The 17,286-nt window shown below is 38.3% G+C and overlaps 3 protein-coding genes and 1 long non-coding RNA gene across 4 annotated transcripts in view; 3 read left to right on the forward strand and 1 right to left on the reverse strand.

Moving 5' to 3' along the window:
- Positions 1 to 775: 775 nt before the first annotated feature.
- Positions 776 to 6,022, forward strand: LOC124404379 (diphosphomevalonate decarboxylase). The gene is made up of 13 exons (XM_046878467.1): positions 776 to 919; positions 1,311 to 1,381; positions 1,468 to 1,535; positions 1,826 to 1,872; positions 1,962 to 2,113; positions 2,208 to 2,372; positions 2,468 to 2,761; positions 2,840 to 3,007; positions 3,090 to 3,158; positions 5,232 to 5,267; positions 5,396 to 5,528; positions 5,589 to 5,704; positions 5,793 to 6,022. Exons 1-13 carry the CDS (start codon positions 868 to 870, stop codon positions 5,907 to 5,909), a joined length of 1,488 nt encoding a protein of 495 aa, XP_046734423.1. The 5' UTR covers positions 776 to 867; the 3' UTR covers positions 5,910 to 6,022.
- LOC124404324 (mediator of RNA polymerase II transcription subunit 23) lies at positions 5,421 to 12,954 on the reverse strand. The gene is made up of 21 exons (XM_046878367.1): positions 12,809 to 12,954; positions 12,384 to 12,628; positions 12,179 to 12,311; positions 11,889 to 12,071; positions 11,492 to 11,779; positions 11,125 to 11,337; positions 10,970 to 11,056; positions 10,672 to 10,874; positions 10,371 to 10,521; positions 10,023 to 10,281; positions 9,776 to 9,950; positions 9,507 to 9,670; positions 9,207 to 9,376; positions 8,913 to 9,067; positions 8,657 to 8,837; positions 8,182 to 8,566; positions 7,863 to 8,102; positions 7,568 to 7,727; positions 7,172 to 7,459; positions 6,897 to 7,103; positions 5,421 to 6,784 (listed from the first exon to the last, which is right to left on the reverse strand). Exons 1-21 carry the CDS (start codon positions 12,851 to 12,853, stop codon positions 6,646 to 6,648), a joined length of 4,071 nt encoding a protein of 1,356 aa, XP_046734323.1. The 5' UTR covers positions 12,854 to 12,954; the 3' UTR covers positions 5,421 to 6,645.
- A 1,304-nt stretch (positions 12,955 to 14,258) lies between these two features.
- Positions 14,259 to 14,964, forward strand: LOC124404382. The gene is made up of 2 exons (XR_006929001.1): positions 14,259 to 14,802; positions 14,923 to 14,964. It is a non-coding gene; the product is annotated as an uncharacterized LOC124404382 (long non-coding RNA).
- A 1-nt stretch (position 14,965) lies between these two features.
- The window catches only part of LOC124404320 (E3 ubiquitin-protein ligase MYCBP2), a 164,111-nt gene continuing 161,790 nt past the window's right edge, over positions 14,966 to 17,286 (forward strand). Inside the window, exons 1-7 of the mRNA XM_046878355.1 lie at positions 14,966 to 14,989; positions 15,172 to 15,414; positions 15,775 to 15,928; positions 16,007 to 16,209; positions 16,327 to 16,644; positions 16,730 to 16,897; positions 17,004 to 17,222. Coding sequence (XP_046734311.1) covers positions 15,811 to 15,928; positions 16,007 to 16,209; positions 16,327 to 16,644; positions 16,730 to 16,897; positions 17,004 to 17,222 — 1,026 coding nt within the window. The 5' untranslated portion in view covers positions 14,966 to 14,989; positions 15,172 to 15,414; positions 15,775 to 15,810. The remainder of the gene's footprint in view (positions 14,990 to 15,171; positions 15,415 to 15,774; positions 15,929 to 16,006; positions 16,210 to 16,326; positions 16,645 to 16,729; positions 16,898 to 17,003; positions 17,223 to 17,286) is intronic.

The raw sequence follows: 17,286 nt of genomic DNA on the forward strand, positions 1-17,286 counted from the left end.
TAATTATTTCGATCGTGAATTGCGCCAGCTTGGACACGCGAGATTGTAAATGCACGCTCCTACGGGAACGCACTTCGAAGATACATCCCCGTCCTGAGCGGAACCGGCATCGCACTGAAAACCGGCTGTAATCACAAAGCGGGAACCCTAAGCGTGCATCTTTCTCTTCAAAGCTCCATCTGTGATTCGAACTGACAAACTCTCCCGCGGTCAATATTCCCAACCAGTCTAGCTCCTACAGTTCGTTTCATTTTCTGTTTGAATTTTTTCCGAACTCCAAGTTCCACTTTCAGTCCGAGTTTAGACTATTTTTCAATTTCTTAAACTCAGCCTGGAGGAGCACTTACATTTTAGCAACAGTAAAATTCAACGAATAAGTTGCATGGATAGAATTGAACGAGTTTCGCTGGCCTGTTATGAGTGTTTTGAAAACTATTGTACCTCTGTACATTAGTCTTTTGTTCAAGAATGGTGTTTTAAATAACAGGAAAACATTAACTCATCGACGAAAATCTAAAATAAGTTGTTATAAGCGATATAAACCAAAGCTAACGGATAGTCTTCTATTCAAATAATTGACACCAGGCCGCCAAAATTTTTATAGTTTCTTTCGACGGTAAAAGATGGCGATACTTGTCATAGTTCGAAATGTTCTGCCAGAGGGCGCTGCACCTCTAGTTGAATAATATCCCATCGACTTCGTAATCTTGCGGTTAGTTTATTTTACGTTGTTTATGTTGTGCCGCAGTTTCGGCGGTATAGGCGCCGAGTGGTTCACTCGAGTGGTTAGGTTAACGCATATTGTTGTATTTTAATTCTTGCAACGCGGCACATACGCGGCGTCAAAATTTCGCACTTTTTTCAACAATGAATATCGTGACCTGCAAAGCGCCTGTAAATATCGCCGTAATTAAGTATTGTAAGTACGAAAATTAGTCGGTTTAAATTATTAGCGAAGTTTAGACTATGAGATTCGAGGAAATATGTAGTCAGGGCTAGAAAAATTACGTCGGACCACCAAGAGTCCACTTGCATAAACAGTTATTCGAAGATAAGAAATGAAACTTGCAATATACGAAATTAGAATAACAATATCGTCAGTGACCTTAAAGGTGGCTTGAACTAGTAAAGAATAGATTAAACCGAACAAATACCTGCTTTTGTCATATTTGAAATTCTTTAGAAATTTGTCACAGAATTTCGAAAAACGTTTTTCATTATACGTTGTACATACGGGTATTTGTAATGCAGTAAATGTATAAGTTCCATTGTAATGTTAATATTTATTTGTTGAACTTATTTATTTTCAGGGGGCAAACGAGATGAGGATTTAATTTTGCCGATTAATGATTCTATCAGCGTAACGCTGCACACTGATCACGTAAATCTATTTTCCGATTTGAATATTATGCTTTTCGACATTCAGCTTACGAGCATAAATAATTTTACGAATTAACTATTTTTTAGCTCTGCGCAAAAACCACAGTAATGACGAGCCCAGATTTTAAGGAAGATCGCATCTGGTTGAACGGAAGGTAAAAATGAACTGTTTATTTTTCAAGCCGAACATGTTGAAGTTAGTAACGTTATCGTACCGATTCATGCTTAGCAAAAACCGTTATTTCGCAACTTTCGAGCTGTTTGAAATTCAGTAAACCGTAATTAGGCGAAATGTACTCATATTTTGCAATCCTAGTTCCTTAAAAATTATTATAAAAATAAGAAAATAGTGGTTTCTGCTCTTCGTTACGATAACGTTTTGACTGTTTATGAATCCAGGTGAAAGTTTCGAACTCATACCAATATGCCGGATTTTATTTTTCAGTGAGGAGTCCATCGATAATAAGAGACTGCAAAACTGTTTGAAAGAAAGTAAGTATCAAACATGCATAAACTTCTGAACAATGTTAAAAATGTATATTCGAATATTTAAACTGAACGAAACGCTATGATATTTGCAGTAAGGAAGCGTGCGAAGCTGGGAGGTGACGTTGGATCTTGGAAAGTTCATATCTGCTCGGAAAATAATTTTCCAACTGCTGCTGGTCTTGCTTCCAGCGCCGCAGGTTACGCTTGCTTAGTCGCTGCTTTGGCAGGGCTTTACAATGTCGAGGTAAGTCTCAAGGATTAAAAAACTCACCAATATTATAATTCATTTTTCTCGGGGGAATTTCGAACTTAAAATATATGGTGATCGGTAATTTCAGGGCGATATCAGCGCGGCTGCACGATCTGGTTCCGGATCCGCTTGCCGCAGCGTCTTCGGAGGATTCGTACGTTGGTATTCGGGGTCTAAACCGGATGGCAGCGACAGTATAGCGAAGCAAATCGCCGCCCCAGAGCACTGGCCAATGAGAATCCTCGTTTTGGTTGTAAGTCTCCACGCTTATAGTCAACAGCGAGTGATGAAGAGTATTTTCGATATTGTTGTGCGAATTAAGTACAATAACTGCCTTTTGCTCTGCAGGTAAGCGACGCTACCAAGAAAGTTTCCAGTGCTATCGGGATGAAGCGGAGCGTTGCGACATCCGAGCTGCTTAAATACCGGGCTGAACATTCGGTGCCGCGAAGAGTGGAAGCAATGACTAAAGCTATAATTGATAAGGATTTCGCAAAATTTGCGGAACTCACAATGAAAGACTCCAATCAGTTTCACGCCACCTGCCTCGATACATTTCCACCTTGCGTCTATATGAACGACACTTCACATGCTATTGTCGAAGTTATTCACGCGTACAATGCAGCCGCTGGAGAAACGAAGGTTAAAGATACAAGATCGCCGAAAATAATGTTGAAAAAGAAGGATTGATCCTGAATATATTAATTTTTTCATTTTCAGGTAGCCTATACCTTTGACGCAGGTCCCAACGCTACCCTGTATCTCTTGGAAAAAGATGTTCCGGAAGTTATCAGTATTCTAAACTATTATTTTCCCACAATTGGTGGAGGTCATATCGGCGTCGAGTATCTGAGAGGAATTCCTGTACAACCGACGGTCGTTTCAGAGGTCTTTTTATTTTTTTTCGATTGTCCAAGTCTTGCATCTCAAACACAAAGTCGATTTTTAAATGGCTTTTCACTCGTTTTAGGATTTCTTACGTCGGATTGACGCCAAGCGACAAAGCCCGGGAAAAGTGAAATGTATCATTCACACGTGTGTCGGTGATGGGCCGCAAATATCGCGCGAACCGGAAGACCATCTTCTCGATGGTAGTGGTTTACCACTAAGGAGAAAAACGTAGAGGATGAAAACGAAAAAGAAAAAGAAAGCATCACGGGAATCAAATGTACCTATTTATTTTAATTAAACTCAAAAAAGGTATTATATTGAGAACGCCTATTACGTGCTAAAATTTATTTTCAGATCCACCTTATAAATCAGAATCATTTACAAGGAATACTTCTCAATGCCCCAACAGGGATTTTGGTCATACATTTTTTTGGTAGTTTGAGGTCCCAATAAGAAAATCCTAAAACCGTTTGCCTGCAAACTCAGATTTTCAATATGACCAAAATCCCTGTTGGGGCATTGAGAAGCATTCCTTGTTAGCATATCTCGTCTGATACCGAAACGTTGATTATTATATTATTAGGCTCATTAGCAGAATATGTTTGTCCTACTCAACGTCTGCATTAGGTATTCTAAAACACGTATAGAATACCGCGGTCATTAGTCGATTTAGCGCCGCGTAAGCGGCAATCGGCGATACACGGTCGTTCTTGCGCATGCCCAATTCGTTAGCCGCTAAATCAATTGGAGGGTCATTGTGTTGTCATTTTACCGTTGTTGCGGCACCGAGTTCATCGCCGTCGTGTAGAATACTAGTACCATCCAGGAACTAGTGTCCGTTGATACTTCCTTCCAACTGATCAGCCGAGAAAACCATGAGCTCGTTGCATCTTAGCGCCGGTAAGCCGCATTGGAAATATAAACTATAAAGACCCAATTTCGCAAGAATACCGGTGTTCGATTTTATTGCGTCAATTACTTATCTACAGTCAATGCCACGCTGCGTCGACACCACTCAACTCGTTTCAAATTTTTTTTAATTTAGGACAGTTCATTACTGCGTATTTCGCCGTGTTCTCGTTCTCCAAATCAATGCATATCTTAACTGATAGCAATTCTATCTCAGCACGTAATCTTCTACTCATAAAATTTACAAATTTTTTATCTTTACTTCAAGTACCAACTGATTGTTTCAAGTGTCGGTGAATAATGCGAATGGTATGCCGGCAGACATTTGTCGCTTATTAACCAATTAACGCTTATAAGACTGAGAATGTTATTTAATATTCAATTCAGCTTATGCTCAAAGTCAGGTCTATTTTTAGCGCAGACTAAGAACAAAAAAATGCTAACGTTTATCGTATTATATAGTCTATTCGCTGATTTAACGTCAACGCTCACGTTATGATTGTTTTCGGTAAAAAATTAAATGCTTAGAATAATGGAAAACGTTTGTAACACAGGCTAATTAGCTTTGGCTTTCATTTTTCTAAAACCCGTTTGTCTTTATTGATCATTGACAATTTGCTGTAAGAATTATTTGGTCTATACAACATGGATCAAATGATTGATCAAATTTTCAATTTTTCAAAAAACGCATGATATAATTAAGGGTTTTTTCCGTTCGTTTCATTTCAAACGTTAAAAGTCACGAACTCATTAGAAACGGAACTTTTATCGCTCAAGGAAAGAGGATTTGAATTAAATTTCCAAGTAATCCAAATCAATGTAAACCTCTTTGCCCAGAATAGGAATACCGTAATTTCCTTTCTTTATTCAATGTGGCCCTCTCACAATGCGGGAAATTTTTATATTAAAGGATCTACCCAGCCTGCTCCAGTGGATGGGAAGGCACGTTTATACAGTATGAAATTTTGCCCTTACTCTCATAGAGCAAGGCTAATACTTACACTGAAGAACGTACCTCATGACATAGTAAACATAAACTTGAAATCAAAACCGGAATGGTATCATGAAGTATGTATAAATTTATTTTTTCCAAATGTTCGAACCAGCATAATTTTTCCTGTTCAAATAACAGGTAACATGAAGAGAAATTTCGTTTAGTGATTTCAATAATTCTTCTCTGCAGATTAATCCTAATGGAAAAGTTCCTACTTTCGTAGATATCGACGGAAAAGTGGTGGACGATTCTTTGGCTATTGCCAATTATTTGAATGAACGTTATCCTGAGCCATCTTTATATCGTGAAGAAACCAAGGCTCGTGATGTAGAACTGATCGATAAATATGGAGTGGTATGATATTAATTATTAAATTCTCAAGAATCAATCACAAAAGTATCTTTTAACGTGACTGGATTCGGAATAGGCTACACCAAGCTTGAAAGATTATTACTATCGCTAAGGTAGTTCTGATGTTACAGATAACTAGCCTTTTTGGTGCCTGTATTCACAAAAGGGATACTAGACCAGTACAAGAAATAGTTGAGGAAATAATAGGACACTTCGTAGAGTACGAAGAAGAATTGGCAAAACGGGGAACAATATTCTTTGGAGGTTTGTACAATTGTAAAATGGACATTCATAATCTGTATTTCTATAATAAACGAATTTTAGGAACTGAACCAGGGATGCTGGACGTTTTGATGTGGCCGTGGGTAGAACGGGCTAAAGCACTTCCACTGGCTTTTGACCAGCCATTGAATTTCGACAAAGAAAAGTTCCCGCACCTCGTAAGTTTGTTAAAAATGACTTAGATAGATCTAATGGTCAGTGAAAAAAATTACAGTATCGCTAATCACGGCATTTTATATATTGTAGATGAAATGGATAAACGGTATGAAAGGCCAGAAGTTTGTACAAGAAAATTTTGGATCTTTCGAAGCATTTGCCAAAGTTATCAAAGCTCAGGATGACGTTGATTATGATAGCATTTAAAGTAATTCCTCAACTAGAAGATTTCATTAATTTTCTATAAAGCATGTGATATTCGTAACTGTCTTCGATTAACTAACATGATACTCATGACAATAAAATATCAATAGAACTAAGGCGGTATTAATATTTATTATATACAAAATTCATTGGTAGCAAAAGTGATCCTCTTTTGATTATGAAACAGCTTATTCTAGATTGCGTATCTTAACTATCGTATGATTTTGTGATTTTATGATCTATTAACTTAGTATTCCATCATCTTCAGGTTTAAATATAGATAAATTATTACAATAAGGAATAACACGATTTCTAATTTTTTTTAATACTATCCTTATCAGAGTATAAAATTTCATGCAAAATTATGCACTGTTCTTACGTATACATGTACACTTATAACATCCATATCAATTAATAACTTATACTGTCAAGAAACCACATATGATTCCTTTGAAATTGTAATAATTTACAACGACTGGAAGACAGTCTAATTACAATGTGTACCATGTGTATGAAATTTATGTTTCATAAATCCTCGTTATCTTCGATTCCATGTACACAAATGGATGCTCATTAGTACCTGTTACGTCGATATCTCTTATTGTTTTGACGTGCCAGAAACGTTTGCCTCTGCTTGGCTGGATGTCGGTACTTGCACCACTGGCTGTGAAGGTACATTTGGTTCTGTTTGTTCCACGACTGTACAAGGCGGTGCTTGCGTAGCCGAGGGGGCGATTCCTCAGGATGAGTTTATTTCCTCAATGTTGAGGTGTGCGATGAATCGAAGGCGCATTTGCAGTGCAGGCCTCAGTCTGCGAATGATGCATTCAACCTCATTTTTCATCATATCACCCACAAACATGTATTTGATATGGTATCTGTTAAAATTTTTATAGTTAAGAATAATGATAGTTTGTTTGCCTCTGTGATAAATGTTTGTAGAGATATATTCTCCTGATAATTGCGTTAAAAGTATTATTTCAAGGATACAACAAGTCGCATATTGGGTCCATGTATTTGAGATGAGCTTGAGAACGGTCCGCTTGTTCAAGCATTTCATAGAGACTAACAGCGAGCTCGACGACGCATCGAGGTCTCTCCGTGTTGAATCGCGCTAAAGTCGGTCCTATCAAGTGGCAAGCGAATATCAATTGCTCTTCGCTGTTGACGACTGGTTGCAATTTTTCTTTGATGAATCTGAAGTCATAATCGGTTTGATAATATTCTATGTTCAGATATAACTGACAAATAACTTTTTTTCTTACTGTGGCATAGTTGTGATTTGACCAACGCCTGCGTGGTGCCAAATGGAATGTGCCAGGGCTATCATGTAACTATATTTGTTTTCCAGTAAGCCATTGTGAGTAATATTAAAATTGAATATTTGAAATGGAGTCAAGTTGCTGTATTGCCAGTTCGCCAGTCCAGGACTAGTCACTGTTTCCACAAGGCGATCGTGAAGGGCTGACCAGTAACACTCGGGTAAAGCAGCCAGCAATAATCCTACGCAGTTGATCCACATGTGAATCTGGTCTGATGGTACAACTGTATATCTGTTCAAAAAAATTGTTACTATTATTCACAATTGATTTGAGAAGCAACCTTTTTTCATGTCCAGTGCTACAGCGTATCATTTTCGTTTTTTGATACTTGTTACTTACCCTTTGGCAACAACATCAAGCAGAGAATTAGCTATTAAATTTGGAGCAACAGGCACAGCCATTAGCTCCACACAGGTAACATAAAGAGCATGCGCAGCAGGATTTGGAAATTCATTGAACCTCCAGTCGGTTGTAGGGAAATGAGCAATCCCTGACATTGCTGTGAATTGATAGTTGAAAAAAAATTATCATGTCAAAATTACAATGAACAATGCAGATAAATGTGGGACTAATTAAAGCTCTTTAAGCCTTCCTTCAGGGTCAGAATTATGTGTATCGAATGAATGCTACTCACTCTCAACGATACGACGCACAAGTCGAACATAATAGTCCAATTCTGGCACCCAGTTGACTGCGTCGTCAGGAGATCGCGTCATGTAGAGCTGATAAGCTTCGGACAGTGCCCAATTGGGAGCCCGAATTTCACACAACGAGCCAAGCACGGCAGAAACTAGGCGTCGCTTCAGTGCTGGTCGTTCCCTAAGTTTTCTTTCATAGTAATGCAGCGTGTTGTACAGGTATGTGACAGGTCGATCTGTGAACAATATTAGTTTGTTGACTGTTCGCAAGAATATTCATGTCTTCAGCTAGAGAAAGTCCTGTTATATACCAACCGTGAAATTTATAGAGACATCCCAAGTGTTCTAATAATATTTCTAAACTCTTAGTAACTGGGGGTATCTCGAGATATCTGTGTATCACAATGTCGAATACTGGTAAGAATCGTAGGCACACGTTTCCAAAGTATACCGGTAGACTTTGGTATTGACTGGGACCTCCAGTTGTTTGTTCCATTATTCCCTCAGGAGCAAATTTCTCTGGGTATTTTCGATGAAATGCAAGATGCTTTTCGTGCCAATTTGATTGCTTCCAATGCTCTGGGGAATTTTCTTTTGCGAATTCTTGCACGCGATTCCGAAATTCAACAGCTTTCAATAGAAGCAGTTGGATAATGAAAAAGCAGACTTGAGCTTCGCTGCCTTCTTGCGTTCGTAGTGCCTGAAAAGTAATTTTTCAAAATACGAATTCATGAATTCAAAATTGCGTTGAGATTGTTGAAGAAAAAATGATTAATTGTTCATTTTTTACCAAACAGAGCACCAGCCTGTCAATTGTCACAATGTTGTATTTCCAGATCATGTCGTTGATGGTATCCACGCACTTGTTCACGTGTTGGCCTCCGACACTGTTAGCAAATTCAAAAACTAAGTAGTCGCAAAACTTTCGAAGATGGGCGGAAAGAGCTCTCGCGCCAATTCGCTCCAATATTCTGAAATTATGGATATTCGTTTTATACAAGCCAATGGTTAAGCAACTTTTTTGTATTACACTGAATCATACTTACTTATACGCAATTGGACTTATACGATCTGTTTCAAATATCATTTTCCATAAGAGACATAAAAACAAGGGTGGCGTTCCAGGCACAGAGAAATGTGCTATTATATCATTTTCATTGCTCATTGATGCCCAATTTCTGTATTCTTCTTCGACTGCTTTCTGGAGCAAGATAAGGGAATCGATCAGTTACAATGTGAGGAGCACAGTAATCTCTTCATGAGACGACGAATTTACCAAACTCATTAATGTTTTCGAGATTCTACGTACTGCAACCCTAAAATAATAGGTAATTCGTCACCTTGATCTGCTGTTTATTTTCCTTAGGAACACTATTTTGCTGAAAAAATTCGTTCAATACTGGGGGAAAACATTGCAGAGTATGATTGGCCCAAGAGTGGGGGGTATTCTGCATGATTGTGTTCAACAGTTCCTTGCACCATGTACCACTCAGTGAATCTGCTCCTGTCCCTGAAACAGAGGCACAAAAATTTTCATTTGCAGTTGAAAATAGTGCAAATATGCTGATACCTCAACCTTTGCGACATGTACGACTATGCATAACGTGTATTTATTGTTTAAACAAATTTATTACAGTCACCTGTGACGTGCATTGATCTTGCGAGTGTGAGAACTAAAGCTCGATTCAACTCTTCCGATTCAGCAGACACCAGTGTTTTAGGCTCCGATAAAAACCGGGATAATTGAGGCTGCACTTCAGCAGATCCTAAACCAGTAATTAGCCTAAGAGCGGTACTTTCAACGCTGCAATAATATTGTGAGTAACTATTTGCGGAAGACTACAACATCTAGTATTCAAATCGCATATAGCAGTACTTGGTACCGATAATTCAACAGTTAGGTACTTGCCAGAGATGGAGCTGGGTCTGGTTTGTTTGCGGTACTGCGGCAAGACTGTGAAGATGCGACAAAAGCTGCACTCTGTAATGCGGTTGAATATGATGCATTCTGTAACTAAACATCTCGAGCAAAGTATACAGTGTTCCCCAAGCATGGGATTTGAATACTGTGGGAAGTAGTTGACCTGGAATAGAAATCGAAATAGTAATGACGTGCGGGAGATTTAGAAATTAAAAAATAAACCAGTATTGCTCACTTATGAAGCCTTTGATTCCAAGGCTTTCGATTTCAGTGTACACCAGCAATCTGCTGTAAGTCTCGACAAGGGCAGGAGCAAGAGCCATGTTGCTTTTAGATTGAGCTAGTTTGATAACGTGTGTAACAATACTGTGAATCAGACTCATTTTAGAATGTACAGTAAGAGAATCCAGAATGGACATAGACAATGGCGTTGTTGGTCCATTTGCAAGGGCAGCATTGCTCTGTAGTGGCTGTAAAGGTTGCTGCTGTTGTCCCTGAAAATTTTAATAATTAATTTTCATTTCACGAGTACACATAGGTATGAATTATCGTCAATTTAATGACACGTTTGCTCGAAAATCACCTTCTGTGTGCCAAGAATTGTGTCAACAAGTGCAGCCATGGGTCTACTGAAGTATTCTTGATTTGTTGAATAAGCATTGCACAGTAAAGCGATGCGATAATCAGATCCCATGCACAATGATGTATTTGGCATAACTAAATGTTGTAGAAATCTGTAAACAGAGTGTAAAAATTTTATTCAAAAACCACGAAATGGACGCTGTAAGGAAAAATAAATTCTCAGGAAATAGACAGTTGTTACATTGATGAATACAAAGACGATAATAAACGATGCAGTGAATTGCACCAAAATCTTGACTTACTCATGATGAACTTTCAACGTGTGTGGGATCGGTCTGTGAATGTTCAAGTGTTCAGATTGCGCTTTTTTAAGTAAATGAATCCATATACAAGTTATGGCCATTTGATGTGTGCACAATGCCTGACTGAAATCAGGAACAGGTAGTGGTTCTTTTTCGGGATATAATAGGTCGTACAGTTTAAGTACGGGCAGAAAGTTAGACAGCTGGAATACAGAAAGAAAATCTTGCATTGTATGCAAATGTTCCAAAGCTACAATGAAATAATTTTTTTTTTCAGTTTTTTTAGTTGAATCCTTACCGGATTGCGCTGAATACTCCCAGATATAAATTGCAATAAGACCCACATCAGATGATCACGCCCTTTTCTCAATTCACGACCAGCTAGCTGAAAAGTTGGTCAAATAAGAGTGAAGGTACAGTAAAATATAACGAGTAACAAAGCTTCTGTTTTACCTTGTCATGTATAGCCATAACAATGTTGGGAAAACAAGCAAATTGAAAAAGTACGAAGTATATAAGCTGAGAAGAAAGGTGTAGCCACAGCCAATGATTCGCAACAGTAATATCTGTTCCCTCAGTGGGTGGCGGATCATTTTCGGATCGCTCCATAGCCAGAAGTACCAATTCAACCAGTTGTTCCTCCAACGCTACGCATCTCTGTTTGTGCTAGATTGACATAAATTTTTATCAAAATTTATTAGAAATTCCACTGATTGTGAGACACATGTTAGATTTTTATTCAATGAAAAATATTCTTCACGTAAGTGAAATATGAATATATTTCACCAGGTCAATAAATTAATTAGTTCATTTATCGAACCTGTTTCTGGAGGCCTAGCATGGAGCAAACCATATCTCTGCTGTACGGTTGTTCCAAAACATATCTCAGAAGTTCGGTTTGAGGCTTTAGCAGATCTTGATCATAGGGTAAATTGCCTTTGAGGGAGAATTTAAGGGTCGTAGGATCGAGCCGCCATGGGTTAATGACGTGGTCCGCATATCCAGAGTGCTCTACTACGGGTAGCATTTTTGAGTGGCCAATTATCGACACCATTTGCGCAGTGGCTCTGAAACTCTCGACGAACCCAGAGAGCAATTTTGCTAATTTCTGTTCAAGAAATAATACATTATTTTCATTTGGTGGAAGTATAGAACAGCACTGGCTACTCTAAATCGTAAACGTTGACAAGCATTATCTTGAGATTATTTCAACTCACCCAATGCGGCCAATTCTTATTATCAGGATAGGCCTTCTGTATTTCATTAACAATAAAATAGCCAGGCAAGAGACATGCATTTCTATCAAATATGTATTCGATAACATTTTCCAGTGCCTTTAATTGCGGCTGTACAGATGCGTTAAGTCTCGCTGGTATCGTTTGTGCCTTTTCTCTGCAACCCTGCGAAAGATAATAGAAAAATTTACAAGTATAGTCATTTTTCAGCTATGATTCCAATCCTGCAGTATTGATGCGACGATGTATAACAGCACAGAAATTCCACCCACCTTCATTATTTCTCTAACACCTTTGTAATCCACTCCTCCAATGATCCGCCTGATGAGGTTAAAAGACTCGACCCAAAAATCCTCTTGCTGATACTGCAGCTTATCGCAGCTGAGAATACATTCGCAAACCAATCTGAAAAATCGTTAAATGATAGTAATCAATTTTCTCATTGTTAATTTTCTTGTGTCTCTCGTAGCTTCGTACCTTGCAGGCAACACGTTACTCATGACCAAGTTCTCTAGTAACGACAGGAGCAATTGTAAGCGACTATGATTCGTCAGCGCGGCAGCCATGGTAAGAAATTGTCTAACGCCATTCTCTTGTTGTTCAGTATTCAGGCCTGTCATAGCAGACGTTAATTCCGACTGCAACGCTGCAATTTTTTCAATTTCATTGTCCAGATGGTGAACGAGAAAACAGCTGAAAGCTTCTTCGATAGGTTCGACTCTCTGCTTGGAATACAAATACATATCAATTAATTGTTTGATCCAACTACAAGTCGTATCTCCTGGAAATAATGCAAAATACAGAATGGCATTGCTGACTGAGAATATCGCGAGTCAGGAAATAAAACGTATTGGAAACATGTAAAGATTAGGAAAGTAACTTCAACCTAAGAATTCACTTACAAGAATATCATTTACGATGTTCGATATTTGCGCTTCGTTACTCATTTTTATACAGCAAATCTTTACCAGCCGCTGTTCTGCATCAAGTCTCTCTGTCGAATTACGTAAATGTATGCGTATATCGGATGTAAAATACACTTGTTAAAAAAAAAAACTACCGACCTAACCCTGTCCAGTGAAGTAAACAGATATTCTACGGCTTCATTCACCACTGCGGTGCAGTATGACCGAGGTGGGGATAAAAGTCTGGGGTAAATGCACGGTCTTATACATACAGGTCTGGGAACTCTAGTGGTGGGGGAAATGCGCTTACGCTGCAGTTTTTGTTTTTCAGCGCTACCGCTAGTTGGCACTAATGGTAAAGTAAGGTTCGCAAACATAACCTCAAATTTCTCAAACTTTGCAAATGCCGTGGTCCAAATGTACGTAAAAATAGTGAAAGTTGCGTAAATCGTACTTGATTATATATTTTTAAGAATAACGTGTGCCATCATCACTTCGTCATCGCACACCACTTATTGTTTGAGAAATTTGAGGTTATGTTTGCGAACATTACTTTACCATTAGTGCCAACTAGCGGTAGCGCTGAAAAACAAAAACTGCAGCGTAAGCGTACTTCCCCCACCACGCAAATTTCGGACCGTGGTCTGGGGTAAATGCGAGTGAAACTGCCGGAAAGGGGGGGAAACCACGCGAGTGGCGCTAACTCGGGGAACTCCAGCGGCATTATCGTCGGAGATTTGCAGCGGTTGGGTCTACTTCGCTGATATAATACAAATTGTTTCGTCTCACGTATGTAGTTTTATTGTTTGTATACTGAGGTTTCCGCTTGCCCAGTGGTTTTTGCGGCTTCGAGTTTGTGCAAGCGAGTGAGATTTCTACTATGCTCTAACTGTAATGTGTCTAAAGAAAATACGCTTCGAGTGTAATCGAAAGAAGTAATTAACGATCTCATATGGTGTTATCGCAGTGCATTGTTTAGCGGATTTTTAGTTGGACCATGAGTGTCGATTCCTGATCTTAAACAATCGTAAAAACGTTGGAAAGGCGGCATATTAATTGAAAGATATTGAATGATATCCAAAATTTATCTGCGAAAGTAATTTGAGCCAGTAATACCATCTAACCACCGGTAAGAAGAAGATTTTGTTTAAAGAAATTATCCTGATCAATGCAACATTTGATGAAATTTTGAGCTGGATATTTCAACGCCACCTTATTTTTCAAGTGGAAAGCTGTGCGTGAGATAAGTAATTTGCATTCTGATTAGCAGCCAACTTAATTGCAGTTGAGTATACCATAAATGTTAACTGGAAAAACAGTTTGTTGAGTCTGAAAATCATTTTAAAGCCATTAGTGCATCGAAAGACTTGTTTTGTGAGGAGATTTGGTATTTTCATTATCATTTTATTGCAAAAAAGTTCTTTTGCATCTACAAATTGGAATGTAATTTTGGCGTCGAACCATTCAAATCGGGTGTTTCGCGACGATAAAAATGCGATAGGTAGTAGAATCGATCTGCATTGAAGTCAACTTCAATCGCAATTCGAGATATCGACGTACGGAAATCTCACATCTGTGTTTTCAACTTTCAAGCACATCAAAGATAAACGTTGCAGCTGCACGGCTAAGCGAATCGGGTGAATGAGAACTGTAAATTAATGATATAATTGATAAATTGATATTAAGTAATCGTTAGTTTTAATTTTTGTGATCTAATAATATTAATTAAGTTTGTTCGAAGTGTGAAAATGTTTTTTCGTATCTGGATAATTAGAGAAATTTATAAATAAGTGTGATCACATGGGAAAAGTGTCACCGATCAATAACATAACCAAAATGAAGTGACCAAGTGATTTTTGCGGTAGTTTATCATATCGGATTTATCATTTTTAAACCATGGTGTCCGGTGATGTCGACAAATTCTTACCCGAGCCTGACAACTACGCTAAATACTTTCACGAGCTATTCAAGAATCTAGCGGACATTCAAAGGTATAACCTCTCAAACCGTTACGTTTGTTTACCCAACATTTACAGCGGTGACTTCACCTGTCACGAAAAAACTCAATATAAAACTTGACGGTAATACTCATCGTGTATTTTTATTCGCAGGGGAAAGGGAGATTCGAAAAAAACGAAGAAGTCTAAAACCGCTAAGAAAAAAGACAAGAAAAATAAGGTTATCTTAGTACTTTTAACAAACACTTACATTTCCACGTTTAATAGAGTATCAAATCAAATTGATTGTACTTATTCAAATCATATGTCGTTTACACAATAACAGTAGTGAAAAATGCAATTCAAAAATAAAGGTAAACTTCTTAAGAAAAAAATAACTATACTCAGATACATGAATTCCAGTTGGATGTCAATGGCGACGTAAGCTACAATGGTCCTCCAGAAGTAGAGCTGCCCAGCAATGCATCGGCTTTTGCTGTTTTCGCTAGTGTAAGAGCTACAGTTTTGGAGAAACATGCCAGAGCTACGACCGAAGTATTTAGAGCTTCGAGCTGCAGTTCACCGCCTTTGCCCGAACTCAGCGATACCATTGACAGTGACAGCGATGAAGAAGTCAGGATTTCAGCCCCACATAATTTACCAAAGGTAAAAATCAACAGTTCATCCCAATGAAGCTAATATCCAATTTTCTTTGTTAAAAGTCTTTTCACAACTTCAGGAGCTTGTTGTGATCAATTTGCAGTTGATATATGATTCGATTGATAAAAACTATTTGTGAGTTTGTGTAGAAAATTTATTTATCTCGCCCATGGCTATTGCCATGTAAGGTTATTGGTGTCAGCAATAGCCAGAGGCACAACATGACATAATGCTAGTACCAAGGTCCTTGGATAATGTAAGATATCGTACATATTGAATAGACCATTTTAAATCTTTGAGAATAAGGTAGAATCATATTTAAATTCAAAATATATCTAATATATGTTATAACATGTTTTTTCACAGATTGTCGGCATCGGATTACGTAGTGTATTTACATTGATGCGTGAAAGTAGAACCGTCGAGCCTCAATTATGCACAAAAGCATTATGTGCATTACTGGACGTATTGCAAGGCCAACTTCCTGAAGGTCTCGGATCTGAGCCTGATGATGTTGTTGGTAAGTGATATGGCTGCTGAGGATACAACAAGAAACTGCGTATCATCATTTTCATGAAAAATCATTCATTCCTTTTAGATCCACTCTTCGATCTTTTATTGGATCTTGCAACGTCTCACGGACCTGAGTCAGCGACTGCTAACGATGGGAGTCACCTGACTGCAGTTGCTTGCGCGTGTTTGCTAAGTTTGGTTGTAGTTAGAGGTGATACTGGCCAAATTCTAGCAGCCACAGCTGCGCTACTCATGTGCCCACGAGCACTAGCCGCTCAAAATATTCAGGTGAAATACATATACTTATTGAGTACCTCTGGTGTATGTCTGTAGGTTTGGTCAATGTGTTTGTTTTTTAAATTTCGCCTATTAAAATTGCCGCACTACTAAATTATCTTACTACAGATGCCATGCGTGTTGACCGCATTACAAAGAAGCGTCCATAGCGTTTTGCTTGGTAAGCTAGCAAGGCCGGATTGGATAACACATGGAGTTCCTAAAAGTTCTAAGATTAACACATCTACGCTTAAATTACCAAATGAAATGAGTAACGTTGTGCTCAATGGAAGAAGTTTTGTAAGTGATGGAAAGTACCTGTATTTACACACCAATCGCGGATTATTGAAGATTGGCAGTGGACACGGCGGAACAATTTGGGGGCATTTATATGCTCACAAAGCTGACTTCTACCCAACAGAAACTGGATGGCTTGGATTTGCAAACGTTAGTTCAATCATATGTATATTACTTACACAATGGTTTGGCACTCTGTATTTATTTCAATATAATTAATATATTTCCATTCCAGGGACTGTTATATTTTAAGTGCACACCTAGGAAACAATGCGAATTATTGATATTAGACACGGAAACTCTAATGGTAAGAGGCGTGGCGGTATTAGAAGGACGTGACTGGCCTGCTTCCGTTATGTTCTCTGACGGAGAAAATTTGGGCATGATTACTGCAGCCAAAGATGTGAGTTCACTGGAATATGTAAGCAGAAAGTCAGAATACTCGATTTTTGAATATACCATGCATTTGTAATTAAATGAAAATTGAATTCCGTCGGTTTTTTTTACAGGAGGGCTTCGTAGTTCGTACAATTAATACATTGAGTAATCCTGTGACAGTCACATCCGAGCTGCCATTGAAATTGGCGAGAAAATGTGTCGATGTCATTGGCTCAGCATCGTTTGATGAAGAACAAAATGTACATACACTGAGTATTGGATGCGACGATGAAGTCTCGTTCGTTACAGCAGGCAAAGAGTTTGCCCTGTTGAGAACTGTTACTGGAAAGGTAATTTTAAAACATTATTGACTGTACTTGATACCAATATTCATAATGGTTTGAAGAATATTCA

Source organism: Diprion similis, chromosome 3 (assembly GCF_021155765.1).
Source record: "Diprion similis isolate iyDipSimi1 chromosome 3, iyDipSimi1.1, whole genome shotgun sequence".
In the NCBI taxonomy this organism is placed as follows: domain Eukaryota; kingdom Metazoa; phylum Arthropoda; class Insecta; order Hymenoptera; family Diprionidae; genus Diprion; species Diprion similis.

What these genes read in the sequence shown, in the direction of transcription:
- LOC124404379 (XM_046878467.1), top strand. Translation starts at nt 868, where the DNA reads ATGAATATCGTGACCTGCAAAGCGCCTGTAAATATCGCCGTAATTAAG. An exon ending in TGAGAATCCTCGTTTTGGTT is followed by an intron (nt 2,373 to 2,467) that starts GTAAGTCTCCAC and finishes TTTGCTCTGCAG; the next exon opens with GTAAGCGACGCTACCAAGAA. An exon ending in AAGAAAAGTTCCCGCACCTC is followed by an intron (nt 5,705 to 5,792) that starts GTAAGTTTGTTA and finishes TATATATTGTAG; the next exon opens with ATGAAATGGATAAACGGTAT.
- LOC124404324 (XM_046878367.1), bottom strand. Translation starts at nt 12,853, where the DNA reads ATGAGTAACGAAGCGCAAATATCGAACATCGTAAATGATATTCTT. An exon ending in ACATCGTAAATGATATTCTT is followed by an intron (nt 12,629 to 12,808) that starts GTAAGTGAATTC and finishes TATTCCAAGCAG; the next exon opens with AGAGTCGAACCTATCGAAGA. An exon ending in TGTGCGTCGTATCGTTGAGA is followed by an intron (nt 7,728 to 7,862) that starts GTGAGTAGCATT and finishes ATCAATTCACAG; the next exon opens with CAATGTCAGGGATTGCTCAT.